The sequence below is a fragment of the Monodon monoceros genome, unplaced genomic scaffold (genome assembly GCF_005190385.1).
Source record: "Monodon monoceros isolate NGI ecotype Baffin Bay Population unplaced genomic scaffold, NGI_Narwhal_1 Super_Scaffold_19, whole genome shotgun sequence".
NCBI lineage: Eukaryota > Metazoa > Chordata > Mammalia > Artiodactyla > Monodontidae > Monodon > Monodon monoceros.
Window position 1 is genome coordinate 9,395,061 of NW_021703775.1, and position 26,313 is coordinate 9,421,373.

The 26,313-nt window shown below is 55.5% G+C and overlaps 1 protein-coding gene across 2 annotated transcripts in view; it reads right to left on the bottom strand.

The window, feature by feature from the left end:
* The window catches only part of KCNIP3 (potassium voltage-gated channel interacting protein 3), an 84,841-nt gene that overhangs the window by 56,975 nt on the left and 1,553 nt on the right, over positions 1 to 26,313 (bottom strand). For both annotated transcript variants that reach the window (XR_003794996.1, XM_029232659.1), the window contains exon 2: positions 14,292 to 14,454. Coding sequence is in view for 1 of the 2 variants with exons in the window: in XM_029232659.1 (XP_029088492.1) it covers positions 14,292 to 14,454 (163 nt within the window). In the remaining variant the exon portion in view is untranslated. The remainder of the gene's footprint in view (positions 1 to 14,291; positions 14,455 to 26,313) is intronic.

Genomic DNA, 26,313 nt, shown 5'->3' on the forward strand with positions numbered 1-26,313 from the left:
TTCCATAGAAACACGTCTTATAAATACGATTGCTTGTACCATATAGGCTTAATTTTGGAAACCCACTCAGCAACACCTCTTCCTGAAATGAGACTCAACTGTTTTAACTGAACTGACCTGCTCTCAGTACTAAGAGACTGGTTCAGTGAGACGGAGACATCTACCAACTTGAACTCTAGACTGTGAGACTTCTTGGAGAAATTTCAAAGGCAAGGAACACAGGGTAACAAACTCTGCCACCCCAAAATATGGCTCTTTGGCTTATGGGTTATTTTGAGCTGATAAAATGGTTTCAGATAACAGAACTGCTTTAGATTATCTGCTGGTTGAACAAGGAGTCTGTGCCATAGCAATGACCTCCTGCTGTACCTGGATCAACAACTCTGGTAGAGTAGAAACTCAAATACAAAAAAGTAGCAAACAAGCCACTTGATTAAAAAAGGTTGATGCCTCTTCAGGTGCATTCTTTGATTTACTTGATACCAACTGGTTTGGTTCATGGGGACCCCGGCTAAGGAGCAAACTCAGTCTCTTGGTATTATCTTCCTGACATTCACCACCGTAGTCTCCTGGGGGCCTATATTCTCTTAGGGGTCTTAAATACAAGTTTGAAGCCATCAGCAGTACATCAGATGGTCTCTCTATATATAAAAAATAGAATACCACTCAGCCATAAAAAAGAATGAAATAGTGCCTTTTGTGGCAACATAGATGGCCCTAGAGATGATGATACTAAGTGAAGCAAGTCAGAAACAGGAACAAGATGGACGAGATGAAAAGCAAAAACAATTCTCCCATGGCCCGACATCATAACCTATGAATTTCACAATGAGATAAGCCCCCTGAGGGTAATGGACAGTGGCAGTAATACCAAATTGTTGGTCAGTCTCTCATGCATGAGAGGATGACTAAAAGGGAGGAATTGTTAAAGTACTTAAGAGGCTGTTGGACTGAGGTGCCTCTAAGGCCTTGGCAGCTTATGTAAACAAACCAAAACCTAAGCCAGAGTCAACACACTTAAATCTGAGAAAATGCAACTTATGAACAACTAATCAGAGACAGGCTCTCCCAAATAAGACAACTGCTTAAGCTATGACCAGTCAATTTCCTTGCTTTGCTTTGCTTCTGCATCTTCTCTATAAAAACCTCCCCATTAGCTCCTGTCAGTGGAACACTCCTAACCACCTTTGGTTTGGTGCTACCCAATTCAAATAAACTCTTGAATTTTTTTTGCCCACACAGCAGGACTTGTGGGATCTCAGTTCCCTGACCAGGGTTTGAAACCCAGGCCACAGCAGTGAAAGCCCAGAATCCTAACCACTAGGCCACCAGGGAACTCCCTTGAAATGTTTAGTGTGTTTTTTACCTTTTACCCTTTAACAGCTATGAGTGGCAGAGTTAAGATTCTTTGCTGTTTAAAAATTGTTTTTAGGGCTTCCCTGGTGGCGGAGTGGTTGAGAGTCCGCCTGCCGATGCAGGGGGCACGGGTTCGTGCCCCGGTCCGGGAAGATCCCACATGCCGCAGAGCGGCTGGCCCGTGAGCCATGGCCACTGAGCCTGCGCGTCCGGAGCCTGTGTTCCGCAACAGGAGAGGCCACAACAGTGAGAGGCCCGTGTACCTCAAAAAAAAGAAATTGTTTTTAAAATGTGGAAATAAAGCCCAAGAGCATTGCATGGTCCTCCGGGCCCTGCTGGGGCATTGTCCAGTGCCTGCCCAGGGCATCTGACTGGCCAGGGTAGCAAAACTAAGCAGTGCAATTGATTAGGGCCCAGACATCGTACAAGCTTGTAAAGCTGATAAGATGTGATGATTTCCTCTCCTCTGTGGCAGAGGGTGGTGGTTTCACTGCCCTGGATCTTTCCTAGTTTCATACCTGAGCAGCAGTACCTCTGTGTTCCTTTTATTTCCATCCTCTCTAAAACTCCCTGTGTTTCTTTCTCTTTTGCATCAGCTTTGTCACTCTGCTGGTTGCCTCATTAAGGACTTCAATAGAACCTGACACATGCTGTCTATTTGTAGGAGAATGATATTTTTAACACATCGAGAATGATGCTTTGACAATTCAAGCCAGCTGTGCCCAACTTTGTCTGTAACCTTGGGTCTCTGCTCTCTCAATCTGGAGCCCAAGCCCTCTCTCCTGGCCCCTCCCAGCCTCTGCCCCATTCCTGCCTTGTCCCTGGGAGCCCCGGGTCTGGGCACCTGCTGCAGGGTGCGGTGTGAGGCCCAGAAGACAGGGCTCTCCCCGCCTTGGTGTGGACTCCATGTCTCATGTCCAGGTATTAAATGTGATTTTTTTCCTGTTGAGTTTGGGCAGAGGTCCAAAGGCCAAGATCAGCTTTGCAGGTCACACTAGGGGACTGAGAAACTGACTCTGTGACTCACCCCTCCTCACCCAGAGAAGAGAAATGTTGGCGAGGCAAAGGAAGGGAATGTCTCTGGAAAGGCTGGCCGGTGTGCTGGGGTGTCACTCCTCCTCCTCCCACAGGGGGGCTTTGGTCCTCTGTCCAAGTGAGGGGCATCTGAGAAGCCTGTGGGGATCTGGGCACGTGTCCCTGGAGTCTGGGGGATGCAGGGCCAGGTCGGTCTGACGCACACCTGGAAGAGGTCAGGGTGATGGTCATGGCTACACTGGCCAGAAGTACCCAGGGTGATGGGAGAGACGTGGATACCCACATAGCAACAGTCATGGAGGCAGAGGGTGTGTTTCTGCAGGGCTCCCTTGAATGCTGTGGAAGAGAGCTGGGGGCCCATCCTCCTCCAAGAAAGACTGCCTGGAGAGGGGAAATCTCAACAGTTGGGTGTGAGAAACAACAACTGGGCGGTGGCATTGGCCTGGCCCCGGCACCCCGCAGGAGCAGAATGGAGAAAGAGCAGAGATGCTCAGAGATGCCCACTCCCTGCCCTATTGCTCCAGCCTTAAGCCTGAAACGAGCCAGGGGGAGGAGATTCCGGGGTGGATGAAGGTCTGGAGCTCTAAGGCTTCCTGAGTACCCACTAACACCAGAAAGATGACCACAGGATGTGCACAAAATTTCATCTGAATGGCTGGCAAGAGCGATTCCACAGAGCAAACTGAAAGGCTCAGAGGTGACAAAGAGCTGTGCTTCCTCCAGCTTGTTTCATATGTTGATGTCAAGTATTTGCACTTTATCATCAGCTGCCCACGTCCCACCTCCCCGCTTCCTGCCCCCAGGCAGCTCCTCCCACCCTGGCCATCCTGTGAATCCCAGAACTAGCATTCCCCAGAGCTGGAAGGGGCTCAGAGGGAGACCAGCAAGCCCAGGCCTTTGTGATTGTTGTCAGATGAGGGACCTGAGGTCCGGGAGGCAGACTGCACCCTTAGGTGACACAGACCTGCAGTATCCTCCTTCCCTTTCCAGAAAGACTGACACAGAGGGAGCAAGAGAAAGCACCCATGAACCTGCAGCGTTATCAGACGGGTAAGAAGGTTTAGAAAAGGTGCATAAAGCTACCAGCAGTAAAGATGCCCATGGATTGAAACTCCACTAAGCCAGGGCGCTCACTGACCCTTCCAGACGCCCTGCGGAGCTGGTGCCATTCCCTACACCCCTGCCGGGCTGGACAGGTGAGGAGGGGCTCAGTGTGGGCAGGAGAGATGCTCCAAATCACCAGCCAGCAGGAGCACATGGGAGTAGCTAGAAGGATCATGGCCAGAGGCTTTGAGACGCCAGGCACCTCCCTCTGCCCCTGGGCCCAGCCCCCAGGCATCTCTCTTCAAGGACCACCATCTTCAAAGTTCCATCCTCCCCCAAAATGACAGCCTGGAGAGAGGAATTCGCAGCAGCTGGGAGGCAGGGCTTAGAGGCATCGTGAGCAGAGAAGGCATTTCCCTTCTTTTGAAAAGCCCGGGGTGACCCTGGGCTCCCATTCCCAGCAGCAGCAGTGGTCCAAGTGCCCCCCGGAGGTCCCTGAGGTTGCCCCTCTGCCTTAGACTCACATTCCCATCTGAGCTCCCTCTGCAAACCTTCACTGTATCAGAATCCTGTCTTCTGATTCCTAGAGATTTATTATTGCTTTTGAGGGTTTTAAACCGTTATTATTCGACCGATTTTGAGATGAGTGATTATATGTTCAATTTTTAATTTTGATCCTTCTTTAAAGAGCATTCATTAATTTGACAAGTATTTGGGGCCTGTGCTAGGCAAGCACCAAGTTCTGTGCTAGGCACTCGGGACAGGGCAGGGAACAAGATGGGGGACCGGCCCCTGGAGAGGGGACAAAGGTCAGGTGCTCCAGCCCAGCCCCGCTCGCTTGGCCCTTTGTCCCTCAGTGGCCATGAGCTTCTTTGAGCAGCATAAGCAGCTTTCAGCTTTGGCTAAAAAGCCAACATGTCACATGTCTCCACTGCCTCATCTTTATGTTTTAGAGATTTAATTTGATTTCTCTTTAGGGAATCGTGATTTCTTTAGCTTCCTTCGCATCCCTCCAATAACAGGATAGAACAAAAGGACACACAAGACCCAAGCTGTTGAGGGTCTCTCCTTCCAGGGTCTGAAGCTCCTGACACCAGCCCTACCTGGGGCGTCCTGCCAAGGAAACTGCAGGGCCCCAGACGCAGGAGCCCCTCTCCCTGTGCCTGGTCTGCATGGTCCGCATGGCCCAGCCTGGGACGAGGTCCTGCTCAGCCCTTGAGCACCTGGCTCGGGGTGGGGCAGGCAGGGAGGCAGAGGGGCAGTGGGACCCAGCCTGCCTGGAGTCACTCCCACTCAGGGCTCCTCCGCAGGCCTGAGTCTGAGAGCACAGGCTCCAGGGAAGCCCCCCGCTGTGTCCCTGCTAGAAATTCCAGGTTGATGGGTTTTATAGATTTTGAAAGATGGCTATCACTGATTGAGCACTTTCTAGACACAGGCCTTTCTACATGCTTGCTCGTTTTATTTAATCCTTGCTACAGATGTCATATCTGTCTTTGCTGAGGGAGGAGAGGGGTCCCCAGTGAGGGAGGGAAGAGGGGAGAGGACCCCCGGCCCGAGAGCCGCCAGCCCCCTCCCAGCCTATGTTCGCTGTGCCTGAGTCGGTGCGCCCTGGAGAAGGAAGCCCCCTTCCCAACTGCTTTCCCTCCCCTACTCTCCCCACGGGTAGGGGAGCCCCGGCTTGGCACTCACTGTCTACCGGCCGCCAGGCAGGACTCTAAGGCTGGGCATCCCTTCCAGTCCTGCTCTCAGGACCGCTGTGCCCCGTCACCCCTGCCCCATTCAAGGTGGGCACAGTTTTAAACCCCAAGCCTGCCCCTTCCTGCCTCCTTGCCCCCAGTCCTGCCAGAGCAGTCCTCATCTCGAGTCAGGTTCCCAGAGACGAAGCGGAAGGAGAAGCTGATGGTGTTGCCCAGGTGTTTCTTGCAGCCGTGCTGGCACACCTGCAGCCTCAGGGTAGCCCCCTGGGCCGCGCCAAGGGCCTCGCCGCGCCCCGCCATCGCCAGGCCTGGCCCAGGGGCCCTTCTCCTGCCCTCGCTCTGCCCAACCAGCCACAGTACCGGCCCCCCAGCCTGCTCTGTGCCCCCTCTGCCTGCGTCTTCCCAGCCTGGCGCTCAGTCTTTCCTCTAGAACTCTCTCTCTCTCCCGCCTCTGGTCAGTCTCTCAGTCTCAGTACCAGTCCTGTGGGTCCCAGCCTGTCCCTCCGTGTCTCGGCCTCTCTGGCCTGTCCTTCTCTCCTCTGATCTCTGTCCCTGCCCTCTGCCCTCTCTCGGCCTTTCCCAGGGCCGCCTGCCCCTCAGCCCAGCCCAGAGCCCCCGGGGGCCGGTCGGTGCCCTGCCGGGGTCAGCCCTGCTCCTGCCCCAGTGCCGGCCCCTCCCCTGGCTCCTCGACCCGGTGCTCAATCTCCCCAGAGGCAGATGGGCTCCTGCAGCTTCCTGGGCTGGGAGGGCATGAGGGCGGGGGTGGGCACTGCTCCTGAGCTCCCAGCAGCAATGGGGGAGGTGCCACTGGTGTGATTTTCGGCTGAGGGTGTGATCTCATTGCAAAGGGGCCTCATCTAGGTCCTGGGGCTTCTGTGCAGCCAGAAAGGGAACAGCCCTGCCCAGGAGGCTCAGGGGCCAGGGACCCTGGACAGAGCTGGGGGATGAGTGGGGGCCTTGGCCTTTGGCTAGCTCTTCACCTCTGCCCTCTGCTCACTGACCCCAGCCCCAGCCCTGCGGGTGCCTCTGTGGAGTGGAGAAAAGGGAGATGGGAAGGGATCCCTGTGTTGAGGGGGATAAGGAAAAACCAAGGATGTGACTGGAGCAGGCATTGCTGAAGACCCACAGCCCACATTCTCGGAGCACCCGGTGCGCGCAGGCAGCTCGCTAAGGCCCTTCTGGGCATCAAAACAACCCCACGAGGTACGTGTGGTGGAGAACAGCACTGCAGCATTCTCCTCTGCTCTTTCACCTACAGAATTCAGATTTCGTTGGGGGTGGAAATGTGCACAGCTTGAAAAAAACCGCCATCCCCCGCCTTCCTTGCAGTCAGGGTGGCTCAGCTCTAGCCCGTAAAATGTAAGCGTAAATCTTCCAGAGATTTCTGTGAGAGTGTTGCTTTCCTGATGTAGGCATCACCACTTCCTCCTTTCCCCTGATTTCTCCTTTCTCTTGTCGGGAGCAAAGCCATGATGGCTGGAGCCAGAGCAACAACTTTGCAACTGTGAGGGAAGAAGCAAAAAACCCCTTAGACCTTGACTCTGATATCCCCAAGCTGCTAAACCAGTGCCAGCCGCTGCCTAGCCCAGATTTCTCAGATAGGAGATACATACCTCTGTCTAAATTAAGCTACTGTTGTTTGGGGTTTCTGTTGGCAGGCAAGTAAAAACATTCCTTCCAAAGTGAAAGACCAGCTGTAGTACCTTGCACTCCTAGCCAGTGAAAGGACGTACACAAGGGGCTTCTTGTGTACCACAGGTGCTGTGCTGCTCCAGACTGTTTCCAGGCACAAGCAAAGGCTGTGCAGCAGGTCCAGGCTGCGTAACAAGCAGCTCTCCCCTTGGGCCTGATGACCCAGCACATTCAATGGCGCACAGTGTGTCTGTGGAAAGTTAGGGTGCTCTGCAGGGCCCAGGGTGGGCCCCGGTAGGAGCCTCTGCTTTTGAGCAAAGCCATGCTTTCTTTGGCAAAAATCTCTTCTTCTTTTGACACTACTTCTGGCTCACTCCTGGGCCCTCGGGGAGATGGAAGGCCCGACTGTGGGACACCAGGTGACCCTGAGACCTGAGCTGCCCATCAGGAACTAAGTGTCCACCTCTCCCCCAGCTCTAAAGGGGCATGCACAGCACGTCACCATCACACACAGGTGCTATGTATAAGCTCAGGGTCGGGGGTCTAGAAGGCTCAGGTAGGTGTCTGCTCATAAATGGGGCTCAGCTGCATAAATGGTAACAGCTGCATCGCCACCTTCCCCTCAACCCATACCTGTGGCCTCATGGGGAGTCCCTAAGACCATCTGAGGAGGAAAAGCACGTGTATGTAATTTATAGACAGAGATGCAAGAAATGCTGGCACCAACTATAAGTTGTCTGGAAGGAGGGGTGGCCTGAGGTACAGATTGACATTGACCCAGGGGTGGGTACTAAGCATGCGTTCGGGGAGGTGGAGGGAAGAAGACTGGAGGAGTGGTGACTAGGAGGTGTGAGGGTGTCACAGTCCTTTGTGGATGCTGTCCAAAGGGCAGCCAGGCCTGTGGAGGCACCGAGAGTCGGGTGGACAAGATGGCCTGTCCGTGCACGTCAGTCAGCCTGTATTCCTGGCCATGAACAAAGAGCCATGGGGGACGAAGATTACTCATGGGTCCACGAAATGAACTTCCCCTCACCGGGCTGATCTGGCTACAGCTGTTGTCGGGTGCCCAGCCTGCCAGCAGGGCGACAAGCCAGCCACCAGGTGGCAGGTCAGCTCCACGCTGGCAGGGACCATCATTTACTCTTTCTGGAATTGACATTCATTCTGAATACAGACCTCGCTTTCTGCCCACCTTGCTTCTGCCAACAACACCGCCCATCGCTGTGTCCCATGCATCATTGTTACTGACTCAAAGACTCATTTTACAGCAAAGAGTTGTAGCCAAAGGCCAGTGCTGACAAGATGCACGGGCCTCCCCCTATTCCCCATGCCCAGAAGCGGCTGGACTTACAGAACAGCGAAAGAGCCCACCGTACACTGGTTCCAGTGCCAGTGGTGAGGTGCAGGTGCTGTCCTGGACGTGCCACCATATATGCTCCTCTCCAGCCAGAAGAATGGGTCCAGAACCAAGGGAAGCACCAGCCCCAACCACATACTTGCAGCATTTTTGCTTCTCATCTCCGATACTTTGGGCTCTGGATAAGAGGTTTTAGATCCCTAAAGAAGAATGCTGGGACTTCCCTGGCGGTCCAGTGGTTAAGACTCTGCACTCCCAATGCAGATGGCGGGGGTTCGATCCCTGGTCAGGGAACTAAGATCACGCATGCCGCACAGCGCAGCCAGAAAAAAAAAAGGAGAAGAAGAAGAATGCTTCCCCAAAGGGGAAACACCAGTGCATCTGCTGAACTGGAAGCTGAGATTGTCACCTGGCCATCTGGGGCTCCCCCCACCACTCAGGCCAACTGACATGAAAGGGCGTTGGCTGGGAAGAAAAATGCCAATTATCCAGGGGAGAAGGTGTTACCCCTACATGGGGTGGAGGATGGGAACTATGTCTCAGACCTAGTGAATTCACCATGCAACCTATTCATATTGCCAAATACAGGGATGAAAGTAAGTGGGGGTGGGGTGGAGTTATAGGTAGGATGACAGAGGGCTCAGATCGCTCAAGAATGAGAGCTTGAATCACTCCACCATGGGTTGGTTCTTAGCTGAGGGCCCTGCGGTGGATTAAAATGGCCACAGATTTCATACTGCAATTCCATGGAAAGGTAGTCTATTTCCCCTCCGCTAGGCTAAGCCTATGATTGTTTTGACCAGTAGCATGCAGCAAAAGTGATGCTGTGTGAGTTCTAGAGCCTCGGCCTCAAGAACTCTCTGCCTAAAAAAAAAAAAAACAAAGAACTCTTTGCCTTACTTATTGGACCACCTCTTCCTGGAAGTCAGCCATCTTGTACCTGAGTCCACCATGCTGTGAGGATGCTCAAGCAGCCACGTGGAGTAAGACAGGCACTGAGGCACCAGACGTGTGGGTGGAACCTTTCTGAACCTCCCAGCCCAGCCCAGTCACCAGCTAAGCAAAGGCAAGTGAGTAATCACAACTGATGCCATGTGGAGTAGAAGTACCATCGGGGGGAAGGTAGGGGGGCTCGCCCAAATGCCTGACCCACAGAATTGGGAGAAAAAAATGGTGGTTGTTTTAAGCCACTACATTTGGGAGTATTTTGTTAGGTAACAAAAGGTAACTGAAGCATCTCTCCTTCACACTGGGGGACTGAACTCTCCAGAGAAATCCTCTTCACAAATCATCTTCCCTCCAGGCTCTAACCATTCAACTTTCTACACTTTTGATATGGGTAAAAGCTTCAAAAGCCATATACAGTTTTCAGATAAATCCTTGAAAATTTGCACCTGATCTGGCATCTCACTTTGAAACATGATGTTGAGTATATCTTGGTGCTTCAAACACATTAAAATTCTGTTAGGGACTTCCCTGCTGCTCCAGTGGTAAAGAATCTGCCTTCCAATGCAGGGGACGTGGGTTTGATCCCTGGTCAGGGAGCTAAGATCCCATGTGCCTCGGGGCAACTAAGCCCACGTGCCACAAGCGCCTCAAGGAGAGAGCTCGCGTGCCGCAAACTACAGAGCCCACGTGCCACAACTAGAGAGAGAAAACGTTCATGCCACACCTAGAGAGAAGCCCGATCGCCAAAACGAAAGATCCCACATGCCTCAACGGAGATCCCGCGTGCCACAACTGAGACCCAAGACAGCCAGATAAATAAATAAATAATTTTTTTTTAATTAAAAAAAATTCTGTTAGTATATAGTTATATATCCTTATGTATTATAGACAAGCTAATTTACCTTTTCATCCCCGTACCTTTCTACTACCACCCTTTTTTTTTTTTAACATCTTTATTGGAGTATAATTGCTTTACAATGGTGTGTTAGTTTCTGCTGTATAACAAAGTGAGTCAGCTATACGTATACATATATCCCCATATCTCTTCCCTCTTGCGTCTCCCTCCCACCCTCCCTATCCCACCCCTCTAGGTGGTCACAAAGCACTGAGCTGATCTCCCTGTGCTATGCAGCTGCTTCCCACTAGCTACCTATTTCACATTTGGTATCTACTACCACTCTTTTATCACACGTGCTGGTTGTGGTGGTGGCAACTTTATGATTTTACATGGGGGTGACAAACCCCAGGAGAAATGAGTATCTCCTGGAGATGGATGCGGTGGCTGAGAATCTGGGTCTGCACTTTGGGGGAAGGGGCAGAAATGTGTCCCTTCCGTGGGGAATGGCCACTGCCACGCAGGAGCATGTGGCTGCAGCTCCGGCGTCCCTACCGGAATGGGCTGGGACATGGGGTGTTTCCCATAGCGGCAGGCAGGGCCCTGGCCTTGTCACGTCCAGGCCTCCTTCTCTGGCCCTGTAGGGTTTCTGCAGACTTCCCAACAGCCGAGAGCAAATGCCTCTCTGCTTAAGCCAGCCAGCCTGGATTCAGGCGTCTGCCACGAAGACCCCAGGTTACTCTGTGGGTGGTATTATTATTCCAGGCTTACACTTAAAGGCACCCAGTCCCACTGTCCTCGTGCGAGCCAGAATTGAGAAGCGCGTCTGTCCGGTTGGTGGCTCAGCCGTGCCCCTGGAGAGGGGGCCTGACATTCTGATAGGAAGGACTTTCGGTGCCGGGGAGATAAGCAGAGCAGCTCAGAGTGCCAGTCCCTGGGTCACTGAGGATGGTCTCCCAGCGTTGGGGAGGGATGCACTTCTGGGGCCACACCAACGGCTCTGAGCGGCCCGGTCCCGGGACCACCCACCTTAAAGGCCATCGCTGCTGACTGGCTCCCGACCCCATGTTGGGGCTTTTACAGCCCAGGCGTGACCCTCAGGGTGCAGCAGCAGCAGCTGGCCTGGCCCCCTGTCCTCATGCCACCTGGTCCCTGAGTCCCACCCACTCCTTGCCGAGTTGCCGAGGCTCAGGCCACCCTCGTGTTCCACTGGGCCACGCTCCTTGGGTCCTGCTCTAAGATGTCCCAGAAGTCTGTGGTTCAGGCCGCCTCTGCTGAATGGAAACCACCCCTACCGCCAACAAGGGTGCAGTGTCCCGGCCACCTGCCCGCCTTCTGCAGGCGCCAGCCCAGGACACCCAGCTGGGCCAGGCTGAGCGCAGGGACAGAGCTACACTGAATGGCACGATTGTCCTCTGCACCCAGAGCCCCAGGAGGCTCCTGAAGGAGCAGAGGCACCTCGTCTGCACACGGCTGATCATTTCACGAGCACACGGAGCCCTTGGTGTGAGCAAGGTGTCCTCAAGGGATGTGATGGGACTGCAGAGCCGAGGCCCGGGAGCGATGCTCAGTGGAGAGAGGGGTGCACCGGGGTCCCGGCTCCTCTGCCTGGGAGGGTGGCTGCTGCCTCCGCAGACCCCGAGCCCCGCCTTCCCGCAGCTCCCGAGAGAAAAGTCAGGGAAAACACACATCAGAGTGGGCACCCTGCCCGCAGCATATGGAAGACGCTCCAGGTCAGAGACCTCGCTCAGCCCCTGACCCGTGGGACCCGCTGACTCATGTGACCTTCTTGAGAGTCGGTCTGCTCTTTACTTTTAGTGAAACAGAGTGACCCTCCGTGCCAGCCTCACACAACTAAGGATTGCGTTTTGTGTGTTCCACGTGGCCTGGCAGGGTGCCTGGTAAACATGTCACCAGGGGAATGGGCAGGGCTGGGCAGAGCCCTTGGTGGTGTCCTGGGCCCTGCACCCCTTCCCCACCCCCACTGCTGCATGGCCGTGACCAGCCATTCAGCAAAGGCTTCCACACGGCTCTAGAAGGAGCTGACGGGAATAGACGCTGCCATCTAGGAGCCCATCGAGCTAAAGGTGGGACCCGTGGGCGTGGTCCCCTTGGCCCCATTTCCTCTCGTTGCGACCCCAGACACACCCGGCCTGCCCCCCGGGCTTGCTCTTCCCCGTGTCCACGCACGCTCAGGTGTGCAAAAGGCTCAGCAAGGGGGGCACACCACACCCCAGCCCCATTCTGAAGACCACCGTGTGCCAGATGTTTCTGCTGGAAGTTGGAAGCTGGAGCCAGGGCTCAGCAGGAGAGAGGCCTGGGAGTGGGGTGGGTGCTGGATGCCGAGGACCGGAGAGGGAGAGACAGACACCGGGGTCACGGAGGGGCTGCAAGATCCACGGGGGGAAAAGGAGGAGCCTGAGCTGCTGCCAAGAAGACCCTGGAGATGCAGATCAGTAAGAATTTGAGCCTCGAATGAATGGAGAAGGATGTGATGTACATATATATGCAATGGAATACTACTCAGCCGTAAAAAAGAACGAAATAATGCCATTTGCGGCAACATGGATGGACCTGGAGATTATCATACGAAGTGAAGCAAGTCAGACAAAGAAAAATACCATGTGATATCACTTATATGTGGAATCTAAAATATGACACAAATGAACTTATCTACAAAACAGAAAGAGAATCACAGACATAGAGAACAGACTTGCGGTTGCCGAGGGGCGAGGTGGGGTGGAGGAGGGAGGGATTGGGAGTTTGGGATTAGCAGATGGAAACTAGTATATATAGAATGGATAAACAAGGTCCTACCGTAGAGCACAGGGAACTTCTGTGATAAAACATAATGGAAAGCATATGAAAAAGAATATATATATGTATAACTGAGTCACTTTGCTGTACAGCAGAAAGTAACACAACATGGTAAGTCAACTATACTTTAATAAAATTGGTGGTGGGGGGATGAATTGGGCGATTGGGATTGACACGTATACACTGATGTGTATAAAACTGATGACTAACAAGAACCTGCTGTATAAAAATAAGTAAGTAAATAAAATAAAATTCTTCAGATCGTAAATCTAAAAAAAATAAAAAGAATCTGGGCCTCCAGCGAGGCGAGGCTGGGCCCATCAGGGCAGACCCGAGCCCGTCGGGTGCACAAGGCCGGCCACACGAGGGCGCCACGGCTCACCTCTGCTCCCTGTTCCTACCCTAATGGAAAACAATTGCTTTTACTCTGCTGCAGAAAAACAGCCTTGTGAAGATGTGAGCTTCCCAGTTAAGCTGTTTGTATGAAATTGTAGTAACCTCACGTTTCTGCATCGTCCCAAGAAGCTGGAGAGAGAGAGCGCACATGGACCCCACATGTGTACTCACAGGCCCCAGGGCCTCCATGGAGGCTGCTCTGGGTAATGGAACGGTCAGAAAAGGGTGACAGAGCAGCACAGGTAGCAGGGGCTCAGGGAAGCAGAAGGGAGGGGACTGGAATCATGCTGGGAGCCCCTAGAGTGGGTGTGCAGGTAAAGGACAGGGGCCTGGCCTGCACACACTGCTGGCCCCACCCCATCAAGCCTGGGAGGCTGGGGCCATGAATATACCCATTCTCCAGGCAAGGGGACTGAGGCTCCCTGGAAAACACAGTGTCTGAGACAACGAACAAGACACAGCTGTCAGGATCCAAGTCTTCACCTTTTCCTTAGAGTCAAAGAGGCAGAGTCTCATGCACGCCTATGTGTGTGCACCCACATGTGCTTGGTGGGTGTGCACAGGTGTGAGTGGGTGGTATGTGCACACTTGGTGGGTGTGCACAAGTGTGAGTGTGTGGTAGGTGTGTGAGAGTATAGGGGTTGCATGAGGTCCCCCCTGCATCACAGACACCAAATGTCGCCGACAGCAAGTGCCGGCCATCCATTTCTGCCACAAACTCCCAGAACGCAGCATGAGGTAAAGAGCCAGCCCCAGCCCCTGGGCTGCACTGGGCAGGACCGAGGGGGCGCTGAAGCCCGGGTCTTCTCCTCCCCAGGCCCCTGCACGTGTTTGCACCCTGCAGGTGAGTATCAGCCCCCCTTTACACAGAGGACTTAGAAAGGAAGACTGTGTCACCCAAGGTCACCTGGCCGGCGAGGCTCTGAAGCCCCGCTCCATCCTCCCAGCTGGGAAAATTCCAGCATGGTCCTATCGATCTGTCCCCACCTCCCTGGGTCCCGCCTTGAGGTCAGCACCCTGCGGGAGCAGGCACCGATGAATGGGCACAGGCGTGAATGAATAGAAACATGTCCCCGCAGAGGCAGAGGTGGTGTGGCCCAGGCTGGGGTCCCAGTGTAGGTCTCTGCACTCAGAACAGACCCCCCACCTTCTTCCCAGCCAGCCCAACCCCTACCTGAGCCCTGCGGGGCTGTGCTGGACAGGATCCACTTCACCAGGCAGCACCGCATCAGGGCCTGGCGGGTGAGCCTCGGCCGCTGCCACTTGACGCCGTCCTTGCTCAGCGGTGTGCGCCCGGGGTCCCCCAGGAGACTGCCGTCTGCCAGCTTCATCACCTCCTGCAGCAGGAACAGGCAGAGCGGCCCTGAGCCCTTGCTCCCCAAGGGGACCCCCCCGATCATCCCCAGGCCGTCCTTCACTCCACCCAGGGGCTTGCCTTTCAGGGATGCATGCCAGGAGCCCGCAGTCCCGCTGCTGCCCCCGCCCCTGGTCATCTCCTGTCCGGTTTCTTAGCAGCCCCACTCTCTCTCCAAGAGCCCTTGGTCACTGCGTGGCGAGGCCACCTTGCAGGCACAGACAGTGTCCGCTAGAAAAAGCTGTGCCAGTGATCCAAGCTGGAGGAGTGGGTTGAGAATGACGTTAAAGGCCACCGTGGGGCTCTGTGCACGCTGTGCTCCCACACACACTCCCCACCAGCCACACCACGCTGCTCTGTGAACACACCCCTTCCACACTTCCACAGGGAAAAGGTGATCCCGCTAGCAAGTCACCTCCCCCATGAAGCCCCCCTGGCTTCTAAAGCTGAGGGAGTTGGGTCTGTCCCTGCACCGATAGTTCCACAACAGCACGGACTATGCAGTGGGAATTTGCTGGAAGAACTCCCGATTGAAGGCAGGGTCTATGGGCAGGGGTTCCCCCACTGGGCACCCTGGTCTTTTACATGATGGGGTCCCTGGAAGGAGGGAGGTGAGGGTCCAGACTTACTCATCAACACCCCCGACCCTGGCACGGGCCTGGCTGTCAGAGCCAGACAGTCCCTTAGAGATCACAGCCCAAACCCCTCACTGACTAAAGCCCAGAGAGGGGAGCAGATCTGCACAGGGTCACACAGCAAAGTTGGCCTCCTCACTTCACGCCAGAGCCCTCGATCTTTTTTCACCTTGAGGCAAACCGAGGCCACGTCAAAGGCCCGAGGACCTCCCCAGGAGGGGGCACATGGATGCAACCCACTACTCTACTCTGTGCAACCATCTGAAGAAACGACTCAAACAGCTGATGGGGGAAGGACTTCCCTGGTGGTCCAGTGGTTAAGACTTCGCCTAATGCAGAGGGTACAGGTGCAATCCCTGGTCCCCTGGTTGGGGAACGAAGATCCCTCATGCCGCACAGCCAAAAAGCCAAAACATAAAACAGAAGCAATATTGTAACAAACTCAAAAGACTTAAAAAAACCCAAAAAACAAAACTGACGGGTAGAATCTTGGAGGAGGGAGCTGTGGGTGGGATGTTAAGATGCTGGACTGTGAGTGTGGCTGGGGAAAGGACAGCCCGGGGTCACAGTGGAGGCCCGGAGTGGTGAGATTTGTTTTCCTACATCAATATTTTGAGCACCCTCACCTGGCCTGCCAGTGGCAGCGCCGTCCTGAGATGGGGGGTGGGGTCCCTACAGACAGTGCCCAGGCTGGCAGCAGGATGGCCCTCTGGGCATCTGTTGAGTCTGGTTTGCTGCCCTTGTGCCATGCCTCCTGCTTGGGGCGGCAGTACCATAGGTGTGGCCTGGCCCGTTGGGTCGCTGCCACAGGTAGCCCCAGGTTCATGGTACCCGGGATGCGCGGTCTGAGCTCCAGACGTGGGAGGAAGCAGCGCACCCCCGTGGGTACCAGTTCTGAGTGGGTGGGTTGACTGGCCAGGACAATGGCCAATGGGGTGACGGGTTGGTGATGTCCCTCCAGGGTTGTGGGGTTTCACGTGTGCTACATTTGTACAGTCCTGAAGAGTATATGGGTGTCCGAAATAAATCACAAACAGATGTACATTCGAGCAAGTTCTGCAGATGCAGAGACCCCAGCGCAGCCCCTGCCTCGGTTAGGTTCTCAGGTGCAAGAAGCAGAGAGATGGACCCAGGCTGATGGTAACTGGAAAGGAATCAGCAGTGGGGAGCCCAGGCCAGTCCTCCCCGGGAAGGACAGAGAGCCAGGCTCGGAAGACAGACCAGAGCAAGAAGCAAGCTGCTGGATAGCCAGACCTCAGCCATGGTCACCCATGGGACAGCAAGGGCACCTCTGCTGTTGCTGAATAACACGACCCTGGGGATAGCACTGCCATCCCAGGGGCACTGGGCCTGGGACCCCCCACTGGTGTGATGGCCCTGCTGCCCCTGGAACCTGGAGGCTGCTGGGGGAGTCTCGGTTGAGGCACTAGCTCCAGTTTCAAGGTCAAGAGCAGAGGGGTCAGATTGTCCCAGCCCAGGTCATATGCCTAATCCCTGGCTGCAAGGAGAGCTGGGAAAGCAAGCTTCTGGCCTTTTAGGTTCTTTCATGCCCTCTAGGGAGGCTTTCCTGAACTTGAGGAATAAGAAAAACCCTACAAATATTCCCTAAATTGTGGAGTTTGTGCGAATGCCCAGGTAAGGGGAGGCTGGTGCATTGCCTCCTGCAGGCTCTGGTTAGGAGGGAGAACCCTCCAGGTGCTGAGTTGGCTCACGACCCCATGAGGCCCGTCCACATTTGGGGCTGGGTGGTTGGCCTCCTGGTCAGCTTTCGGTGAAGTGGCCGTCCAGACAGGACAACATCCAAACCCCTTATCCTGACTTTCAGGACCGTCCCAGCCAGGTCCCAGCTGCCGGCTTTCCCTCCTGTAGTCATCACCCCCGCAAGCCACCTCCCCAAGACACACCCTCGGCGGCACCCACCACATTCCTCCTCTTCTCCAAGGCTCAGCCTGCCAATGGGGGTCGGTTAGTGGTGCCCGGAGCCGCAGTTAGGGTGGGCACTCACCATCCCAATGGGGCAGAAACAGGGGGTGAGCGGGAGTGGCCAGGGGCCCCAGGGTGCCAGGGATGCTGAGGGAGGCACCCTATACACACACACATGCACACACATGCACACACACGCACACGTGCACACAGGCACTGCCCAGGCTGTCAGAGAGAGAGACCTTCTCCATTATTAATGATCTGCTTCAGGAGAGAAACGGCCTCGATGAATAAAGTCTTTCTTTCGGTCCAGGAGGCGGGTAGGGGGAAGTTGGGCAGCTGGTGCTTCATTATTTCCTGAATTCTTTGCTGTAGGCTCTGCATATGGGCTTAGGAGAGAACATCAGAGGGAGAAACTGAGGTGGCCCTCAGCATCTCAGGCAGGAGCTGTCTGTAGGGACCCCACCCCCCCATCTCAGGACGGCGCTGGCGCTGCTGGCAGGGGCCGCCCTGACAGAGCCTGCGGCTAGTCCTGGGCACTCTGTCTTACAGCCAGGCCTGAGCTGATGTGGGGAGACCCAGCCGGCGGCCCGGGGTTCTGTCCTCCTGGGACGGCTGGGAGGGCCCACAAGGCGGGGCTGAGAGCCCCCCTCTTGCATGTCTATCCTGGGCCTTAAGGTCACCTCGTTGTCATGACAACCCCAGGAGGTTGGCAACACCATGCCCATTTTAAAGATGAGGAAACTAAGTCTCAGAGAAGCTTGGGGGCATGCCAGGGCCACACTGCACTCATGGCCTCCTGGTTCCAAAGTTCAGGCAGTCTTGACCAGGCTGTGCTGCTTAGCTTCCCGGGGCCAGGCCCCCGACAGGCCTTGGAAGATGGCGAGGGCCTCCCAAGCCCCCCAACCATGTCAGAGTAATGGTTTACTAATGTCCCAGGCTAAGGAGTACCTCTCCTGGTGGAGAGGGTTGGACGAGGGTGGAGGAGCCCTGGGCCATGTCCTCCAGCTGGCTGAGGGCCAGGACCCCGCTGTGAGGCCCACAGGCAGGGCCTGAGATGGCCTCCTACTTGAAATGGGTGAGGGCGGTCCTGATAGCGAGGAGAGGAAGGGCCCACAGTGTCTGGGCACGAGCAGGGCCACACAAATGCCAGGAGAGGCCGAGGCCCGTGTACTTGGCCCATCAGAAGGTGGGGGAGGGAGGAGGCCGGGGGAGTGACCACCGGCTCATCCTCATGACTAGCTGACACTCGTCTGTCTGAGGGAGGGTCTGCCGGGGCTGGCAGGGAATGTTAATGGCCACTCCGGACTCCCTCCTCCTGAATAGGGGGGCTCTCGGGCATCGAAGGAGGGAGCCCCGCAAGGTGACGCCACCTCACTCCCTCATGCTTCTGTGCAGGGAGGTGACAGAGTTGACGAGGCCTGGGTTGGTGAGGAGACTGCAGCACAAATTAAATCCCCCGCCAGCCTGCTTTGAGGCCCCAGTGGCTTCTGCTGCATGTCAGTAAAACCCAGGGCCTGTGCGGACCTGCAAACCCCTCAGCCAATCCCACCTGACCCTGTGAGTCCATCTCGCCTTCACCGCCCGCCTCACCTGTTCTGCGCGTGCCCCCACATGCCCGGCTTGAGCACCTCACAGCTTTGCACCTGCTGCTCCTCTGCCACACACTCCCCCCGCCCCCGGCCCCTGCACACGCCTTCCCCCCCTGTCCACTCCTCCCCCCTCCCTCTACCCACTCCTCCCTCCTCCCCTGTCCACTCCTCCCACTCCCTCTATCCACTCCTCCCCCCTCCCCCTGCACACTGCTCCTGTACATTGTCCCTGTCAGGCCTCAGTCAGACCAGGTGATGGGAGACCCCTCTCTCTAGGCTGCCATTCACCATCCATAACAACACCTGCTGTGCTTCCCAGCACACTGCTTTTGAACCTACCCTATTTATTTGTTTCCCGAGGTGCATTTCTTTCTCTTTCTCCTGGAATGTCAGCTCTGAGAGCTGGCCCTGGCCTGCTGTGTGCGCTGCTCTTCCGCATCACAGAGCCCGACACCCAAGAGACCCTCACGTCCAAAACTCAACAGTAAAAGAACAAAGCATCCAGTTAGAAAATGGGCAAAAGACAGCCACAGGCATTTCACCGAGGAAGACGTGCAGGTGGCAGATAAGCCCATGAAAAGTTGTTCCACATCATTAGCCATCAGGGAAATGCAACTAAAACCATAAGGAGATACCACTCGTACCATGCGAACGGCTAAAATCTCAAAAGGTCACATACTATATGATTCTATTTATACAACACTTCAAAATAACATTTTAGAAGTGGAACCGATTAGCGGGCCAGGGGTTCAGGATGGAGGGAGACGTGGAAGGGGGGAGGTGGGTGTGGCTATAAAAGGGCAACACGAGGGGTCCTCGCGGTGGTGGAACTGTTCTGTGTCATGACTGCGGTGGTGGAAACACAAACCGACATGTGATCAAAGTAAACAGCACTACGCACGCACACGCGGAGTGCATGTATTATAAAGCTGGGTAAAGGGTATTCAGAGGCTGTTCCATTTCTTACAACTGCAAGCGAGTCTACAATGATCTCAATAAAGTTTCCATTAAAAAAATACTCTCGTACATACAAAAAAAAAGAATACTTAAAAAATACAAACACATCTTCAATAAATACCCTAAAATGCCCCGGTGAAAGCCCCCTAATGCTCTCTCCATAATTTGCCTCAGACCTTCTCCCCGTCTGCTCTTACTTGATGCATTTCAACAGTGGATGGCACCATCCCTCCATCCTCCATGGGCCTCAGGGGATGGTCAGGGCTGGTGGCAGAGGCCAGTGAAGCCAGAAGATCTGGGTCCTGAGGTCGCACAGCGTCCCCAGCAGTACATCTGGCCGTGTAAGCATTGTGGGCCAGGTCCCAGAAATGGCCCTAGGCTGGCCCCGGGGCCCTGCAGTCTCCTCAGAGGCTCACAAGGTCCCCTCAGGGCAGGGGCTGCAGGTGGTCTGAGCCGTTTCCGGCCACTCACCCCAGACCTGCAGCTCCTGCCCGGCCAGTGGGGTCCAAGGGCAGGTCTCAGCTTCCTTCCAAGTCCCCGGGTCTGTGGGGAGCACAGGAGGGACAGAAAGGGCACTGCACTGGCGATGCACCTACTTTCCTGCAGGTACTGAGCTGGGTGCTTTATTTAACGCTCACACCAATCTTTCGAGGTTCCGTACGCCCTCCTGCAAATTGCCCAGCTGAAGCCCAGATCCTGTAATAGGACTTTCTCACACCCTCTCACCAAGCTCACCATGTTACCCGTGGTGCATGTTCTCTCTCAGCCAAGGGCAACAAGGAGTCAACCAACTAGTTCACCTTCAGGTGTGTCCTGCTGGGCTTTGGCTGGAGCGGGTGGAGCATCTGGGAGAATCTTGTGCCTGGTACAGGGGATGACCTAGACTCTAGGTGCCCGCAGCATCCCTCTAGCTCCAGCTCTGAGACTCAGCAGCCCACATAGTGGGGGGGGGGAGGGGCTGGAATTTAATGCTGTTGTTTTGTTTTCATGGCGTTGTTATGGTTACCGCAGACTGCTACTAGCTCTCCTTTTATGATAATGATTTACAGATTCCCTTTTTTTTTTTTTTTTTGCGGTACACGGGCCTCTCACTGTTGTGGCCCCTCCCGTTGCGGAGCACAGGCTCCGGACGCGCAGGCTCAGCGGCCATGGCTCACGGGCCCAGCCGCTCCGCGGCACGTGGGATCTTCCCGGACCGGGGCACGAACCCACGTCCCCTGCATCGGCAGACGGACTCTCAACCACTGCGCCACCAGGGAAGCCCCTACAGATTCCCTTTTAAATGAACTTACTGAAATTTAAAATGTGAGTTAATTTAAAGGAAAAATAAGAAACAATAGCACAGGTTGTGGCAGATAAAACCAAATGGGTGAAGGCAGAGTACAGACAGCTAGGACATTTGGAGTCTGATCACGGACTGAGGTGTCCCGTTCAGTGACCACTCCCTGCATGTGACTACAGAACATTTGAAATGGGGTTAGTCCAAGTTGAGATGTGCCATCAGTGCAAATACACACTGGGTTTCAAATCCTTCTTAGTAGAATGTAAAATAGCTCATTAATAATTTTTATATTGATTACACGTTGAAATAATATTTACATTGGGTTAAATAAAATATATTATTAAAAATAATTTTTTTTTTTACTTTCTTTAATGTGTCTGCCGGACCATTTAAAATGATACCTGTGCCTTGTAATGCATTTCTATTGGCCAGCACTGTTCTAGATGGTGGTCAGACCTGCCAGTTGGGGGGTTTGGGGCAGCCTCCCGCTGCCAGGGCACACCCTGACCCCAGCTCCCCAGGCTAGCGTCAGTCACCTTCAGAAAGGTGGTCTCGTGGAGTGTGGAGGAGAACTGGGGGACAATGAGGGGGGGCTGCCCAAGTTGAGGGGACTACAGTGGGGGGCTTGAGCCAGGTGCAGGCGGTGGGATGGGTGGTAGAAATATCAGTGTGATGAGTATTTAGGATCTGCTGTAGGTGTAGGTAGTGATGGAGGGGTCGAGGTGACTCCTCAGTAACTGTGACATTGTCACCATGGAGATGGGTACCGGAAGCAGAACAAGCCCTCATGCCTTCCAGCTCCCCACACATGTGGTCCAGATTCTCCACGAGGACGCTCCATTCTCAACCATCATCTGAGAGTTTTCACCACCCCATAGAAAGAGACCAGATCATTTTAAACAAACCACTGGCACCTGGACCGGGACATCCCACCTGGTGGCTCCTCACCCCCAATAGGCCCCCAGAAAGGCCAGTAGTCCACAGAGTGGCTGATCCTGCTCACTGCCTCATGCCCAGCGTGCACAGCTCCGTCCTGTGGAAGCCCATCTGGTCAGGCCGTTAGGGGCACTCCAAGGCCAGACCACTGAGCAGCTGGCTCAGTTTCTGTGGTTCTCGTCAGCTGGGCTCCAGAGAACCCCCAAAGAGCATCTCAGAGAAGGCTCGGCAGAGGTGACCTGCGGGCACGTGGCAGCCTTTGGGGCGAGAACATCCAGGCTCCCTTCCTCAGAGGTAATGTTATTGAGTCAAGGCATATGCAAGAGGCACAGCTAACTTCTCCCAAATGTTTACAGGCATTTATGCATGAGACACAGCATGAACAGTTTCGTAAGAGCCACCAGGACCCACTGGATGCTTGTTCAGAAGACACACTTAGCTGAGGAGGGGGAATTTCAAGCCGGTTGATGTTATTTCAGTCAGTACAGTGGGAAGAGGTCTGTGGTCAGCCAGACAGGGACTTGATTCCTGGACCCTCACCTCCTGGCTGGGCCACCTTGGACAGAGTACTTGACCACCCTGATCCTCAGTTTGCTCATCTGTAAAATGGGGATAATAACAGGGCTTCACGGGACTATGGAGAAGGTTAAACGAGGTGACATATACAATCCCCCCCCCAAGCAGGAGTGATTAGCACTATTCTTCACCCTTCTGATGCTCAGCGCAAGGGGCAGGGCCAAGCCCAGGGCCCGGTGACATCAGCGGGGACACCCAACTCGCTCCGCTCAGCGGGCTGCACTTCAGAATCCCCTGGGAGACTTCCCCATCTCTGCCTGCCCGGGGGCTGCATTATTGATTCAGTGGGGCCCGTGCTGCTCTATTTTTATAAAGCTCCTCAGCCAATCTGAAAGTGCAGCTAAGGTTTAGAGGGCTTATCCCACCGGATAGGAAACTCTGGGCCTTGTCTGCGGGAAGAAGGAGTCTGGGGTTCGCAATCTCCCTCCTTCCCGGGGGGGGGCTGGGGCTGCCTCGAGGCCAGAGCCTGGGCCAGCGGGGACCCGCAGCCCTGCTGAGCTGCGGGGCTGCCTGGTGCGCTGACCCCATCCATGGGTGCTCCTTCAGGCAAGCTCACTGAGCGCCCACTCATCTTTGCGTGCTGTATTTCCAGCACTTGGGACAGATGGCAGGAAGTGGCCATGGGCGTTGTGTCGTGCGGGCCCCGAGGATTTGGGATAGGGAGGCTTCGGGAAGCCTCGATTCTCCTCCCACCCCTGAGCACCAACAGGTACGGGCCAGGCGGCCTGCCTCCTGAGCAGGGGGCTGAGATTGTCATGAGTCCCTGAAGAACACAGGCGTGCACACGCACGCACACACACACACACACACACACACACACACACACACACACGCCTGGGTGCCGCCCCTCCCAGAGCACTGGAGCAGGGGAGGGGAAGACTGGGTTGTCCCTGCCCTGCCTCTAATGCTGCCACCTCGGCCAGGACACTAGCTCTTCACGTGCCTCTTGCTGCCCAGGCAATGAGGGTTTCTCATCAACCCAGGGGTGGACTCCGAGCTACTCACTGACAACATTCTCCCATTGGAGTGCCCTTCCCAGGCTCTACTCAGTAATCCCAAAATGATAACACTGACACTGTCACCATTTACGGAGCTCTTGTGATGCACCAGGGGCTGTGCTAAGCGGGCTGGTGTAGGATCTTATTTATCTAGGAGGTCGCTGATATTTCCTCCAGGAAAACGGGGAGACCACGGAACAGAGGAGCTAAATAACTTGTCTGGGGACACACAGCTAGGGCGCGAGGGGGCTGGGACTGAGCCCAGATCTACTGATGCAGAGCTGGGCTAACAGCTGTCGAGGTGCAGCTGTGTTATCTCCGCAACCACCTTCGCTCCTGGCCGGGCTCTTCAATTACAAATAGCGGAAGTGGGCCTCGTGACAGGCCAGGAGGCATATGTGTGGGGCGGGGCAATCTGCATCACAGCATCCTGGAGCTTTTGGTGGTGGCCCCCCCACCTCTACACCCAGGCCCCACTGCTCAGCACAGGGCCCGACCTCAAGTGGGGGTCTGGCAGAGGCTATGAGCGCATCTGAGGCTCAGATGGGGAGACTGAGGCCCAGGGAGGGGATGGACCCTGCCCGAGCTCACGGAGTCACTTGGGCAGAGTTGGGGCTAGAATGTGGCTCTCTGGGCTCACTGCCCAGAGTGCCCATCTTGAGGGAGGATTTCTTTTTGGCCTCACCCCACAGCATGCGGGATCTTAGTTCCCCAGCCAGAGATCGAACCCACGCCCCCTGCAATGGAAGCGTGGAGTCTTAACCACTGGACCACCAGGGAAGTCCCAAGAGAGGATCTTAAAACAGGGCCAGGCATAGCACCAGCAGTCGGGACTCAGATTTATCCTTTGCCCGCCCCGGAGGCATGAGCTGGAAGCAGGGGAGGACAGGGGCCGGCCGCAGAGCTGGAGATGAGGCCGGCTAAGGCCAGCAGCTGCTCTGCCTAGCTGAGCACGGCACAGGCGCGGGCCAGCCTGATGGAGGGCAGGGCTGGGCAGAGACTTCAGGCAACAGATCAGAGCGGGGAGGCTGGGCCAACCGGGAGACGGGACAGGCCCCTCTTAGCTGTCCTGCCCAGCTCAGCTCAGCAATGCCCCTCCAACTCTGGTGCCTGCAGGTCCCCTTGGTTCTCTCCCTGTCACATGGCCGCTCTGTGGCGCTCTAGGATGTGGGCTGATCACAGCTGACAGATGCACCCGTTCCAGGGAAACATCAAGCTGGGGATGGGGAGATGGGGAGGGCGACACAGTGACTCACTCCACACTGTACCCTCCTTTCTGCTCTGTCTCCTTCCGGCCCGGGGCTGGAGGACCAGCAAAGGAAGACTTGCCAAGTTCTTTCCCTTCTCCTTTCTTTGCCTTGGAAACCAAGGTTGCCCCTCTTCCTCACAGAGGCCACATTCAGGGCTCTGCAGCACTCCTGGCCATCACCAGAGATGCCTTGGGGTGGGGCGGGAGAGTAGGTGGGCCCCAAGCCAGCCCGAGGTGGCAAAGCAGCTCCCTCTCTTGCAGAAGATTTTGATGAGAAAAGGGCTCCTGATTTCAAAACGCTGGGGTCCTTTCCTTTGCAGCTCTGGATCTGCAGCCCAGACAAGGGGCTGTGGCTGGCTCAAGGTCACATGGCTAATCGGGAGACGTGGCCAGGGGTGGGATCTGACTTATGTGCACTCTCTAAAGGATTCGGAGGGTGCAACAGGCCACAACTCCATGGAGCCAGCCCCCACAGGGATGGGGCACCTCCTCAGCTGCCTGGTCACAGGCACGCCCCTCTCTCCCTGTAGCCTTCTCCCATGACCTCCCCATCCATCCCCCCAAGCCCTAGGCAACTGAGATTTACAGCAAGACAGAGCAGGGTTCAAATCCCAGCTGTAACACTTTATAGCTTGCAATCATGGGTGGGCCTCAGTTTCCTCATCTGTAAAGGGAGTGCAATACCAAGAGCGACCTCGGGGCTGCCTGGGGGTCCAGGGGAATAATGCAGGTGCAGAGCCTGCTGGAAAGACCATGGAGGGAGGAGTGGCCACCTCAGGGCTCCTGCCCTTCAGCCCTGACCTTGTCCCGGGCTCCACCTAGAGAAGAGTCAGAGCCACCACACTCCCCAGTACAGTTCAGGGCTCTGATTACTTTGGAAATAGGGGAGAAGATTAGGGCCCACCTCCCACAAATGCCCCACAAGAAGGCAGGAACCGGAGCAGGTAGCAGGTCCTGATGGACATGCCGGGTCATGAAGACATCACTCCCTGAAGACCCAGGAGCAGAGCCTGCAGTTCTCTTTGCTCCTTTCTCCTAAGAGTTCACAGAGCTCAAGTCCTGGTGGTGGGCTGGACGAGCCCCCACCCCCACCCCCTGTCCCCACCGCACTGGAGCCTCGTGTCTGTGAAAGGGGAAGTGGCAGTGCCTGCCCTCCCAGGACATTGTGAGGATCCACAAATGGCAGTGACAGGCACTGAGGGTGGATGAGTCAGGCAACTCCCAGCCTGTGCTCTGAACTGTAGTCCCTGTTGCCACTAGAGGGGAAGGTGATTTTCATAATCCTTCTGCTGACCTTGGTGAGGGACCCAATGGTGGCTTCCCTCAGACCACTGTCCCTGCCTGGCCCAGCACCAGAAGGTGAGTGGCCCACTCCAGCCTCTGGCCAGCCCAGCTGCAGGAAGGCCCCCGGCAGGCACCGCGAGATCCACTGGGGCCCGGCTGTGAGGGAAGGCGGAGGCCAGTGTGGGGTCACAATGGCCAAAGGAAGGGGCAGATGCACCTGTGGGACTTGAGCCACTCACTCCACCTATCCGGCAGGGACAGGGAGTGGCCTCCTGGCAGGTAGGGCCAGCAGAGGAAAGGCAAGAGGAGGAGGATTGTCCCATGCCTGGTGGACAGGGTGGGCTGCGTGCACACCTGCGTGCAGCCTGACTCTGTGGAAATCCCCACCTCTGTGTGCACGCAGGCAGCAC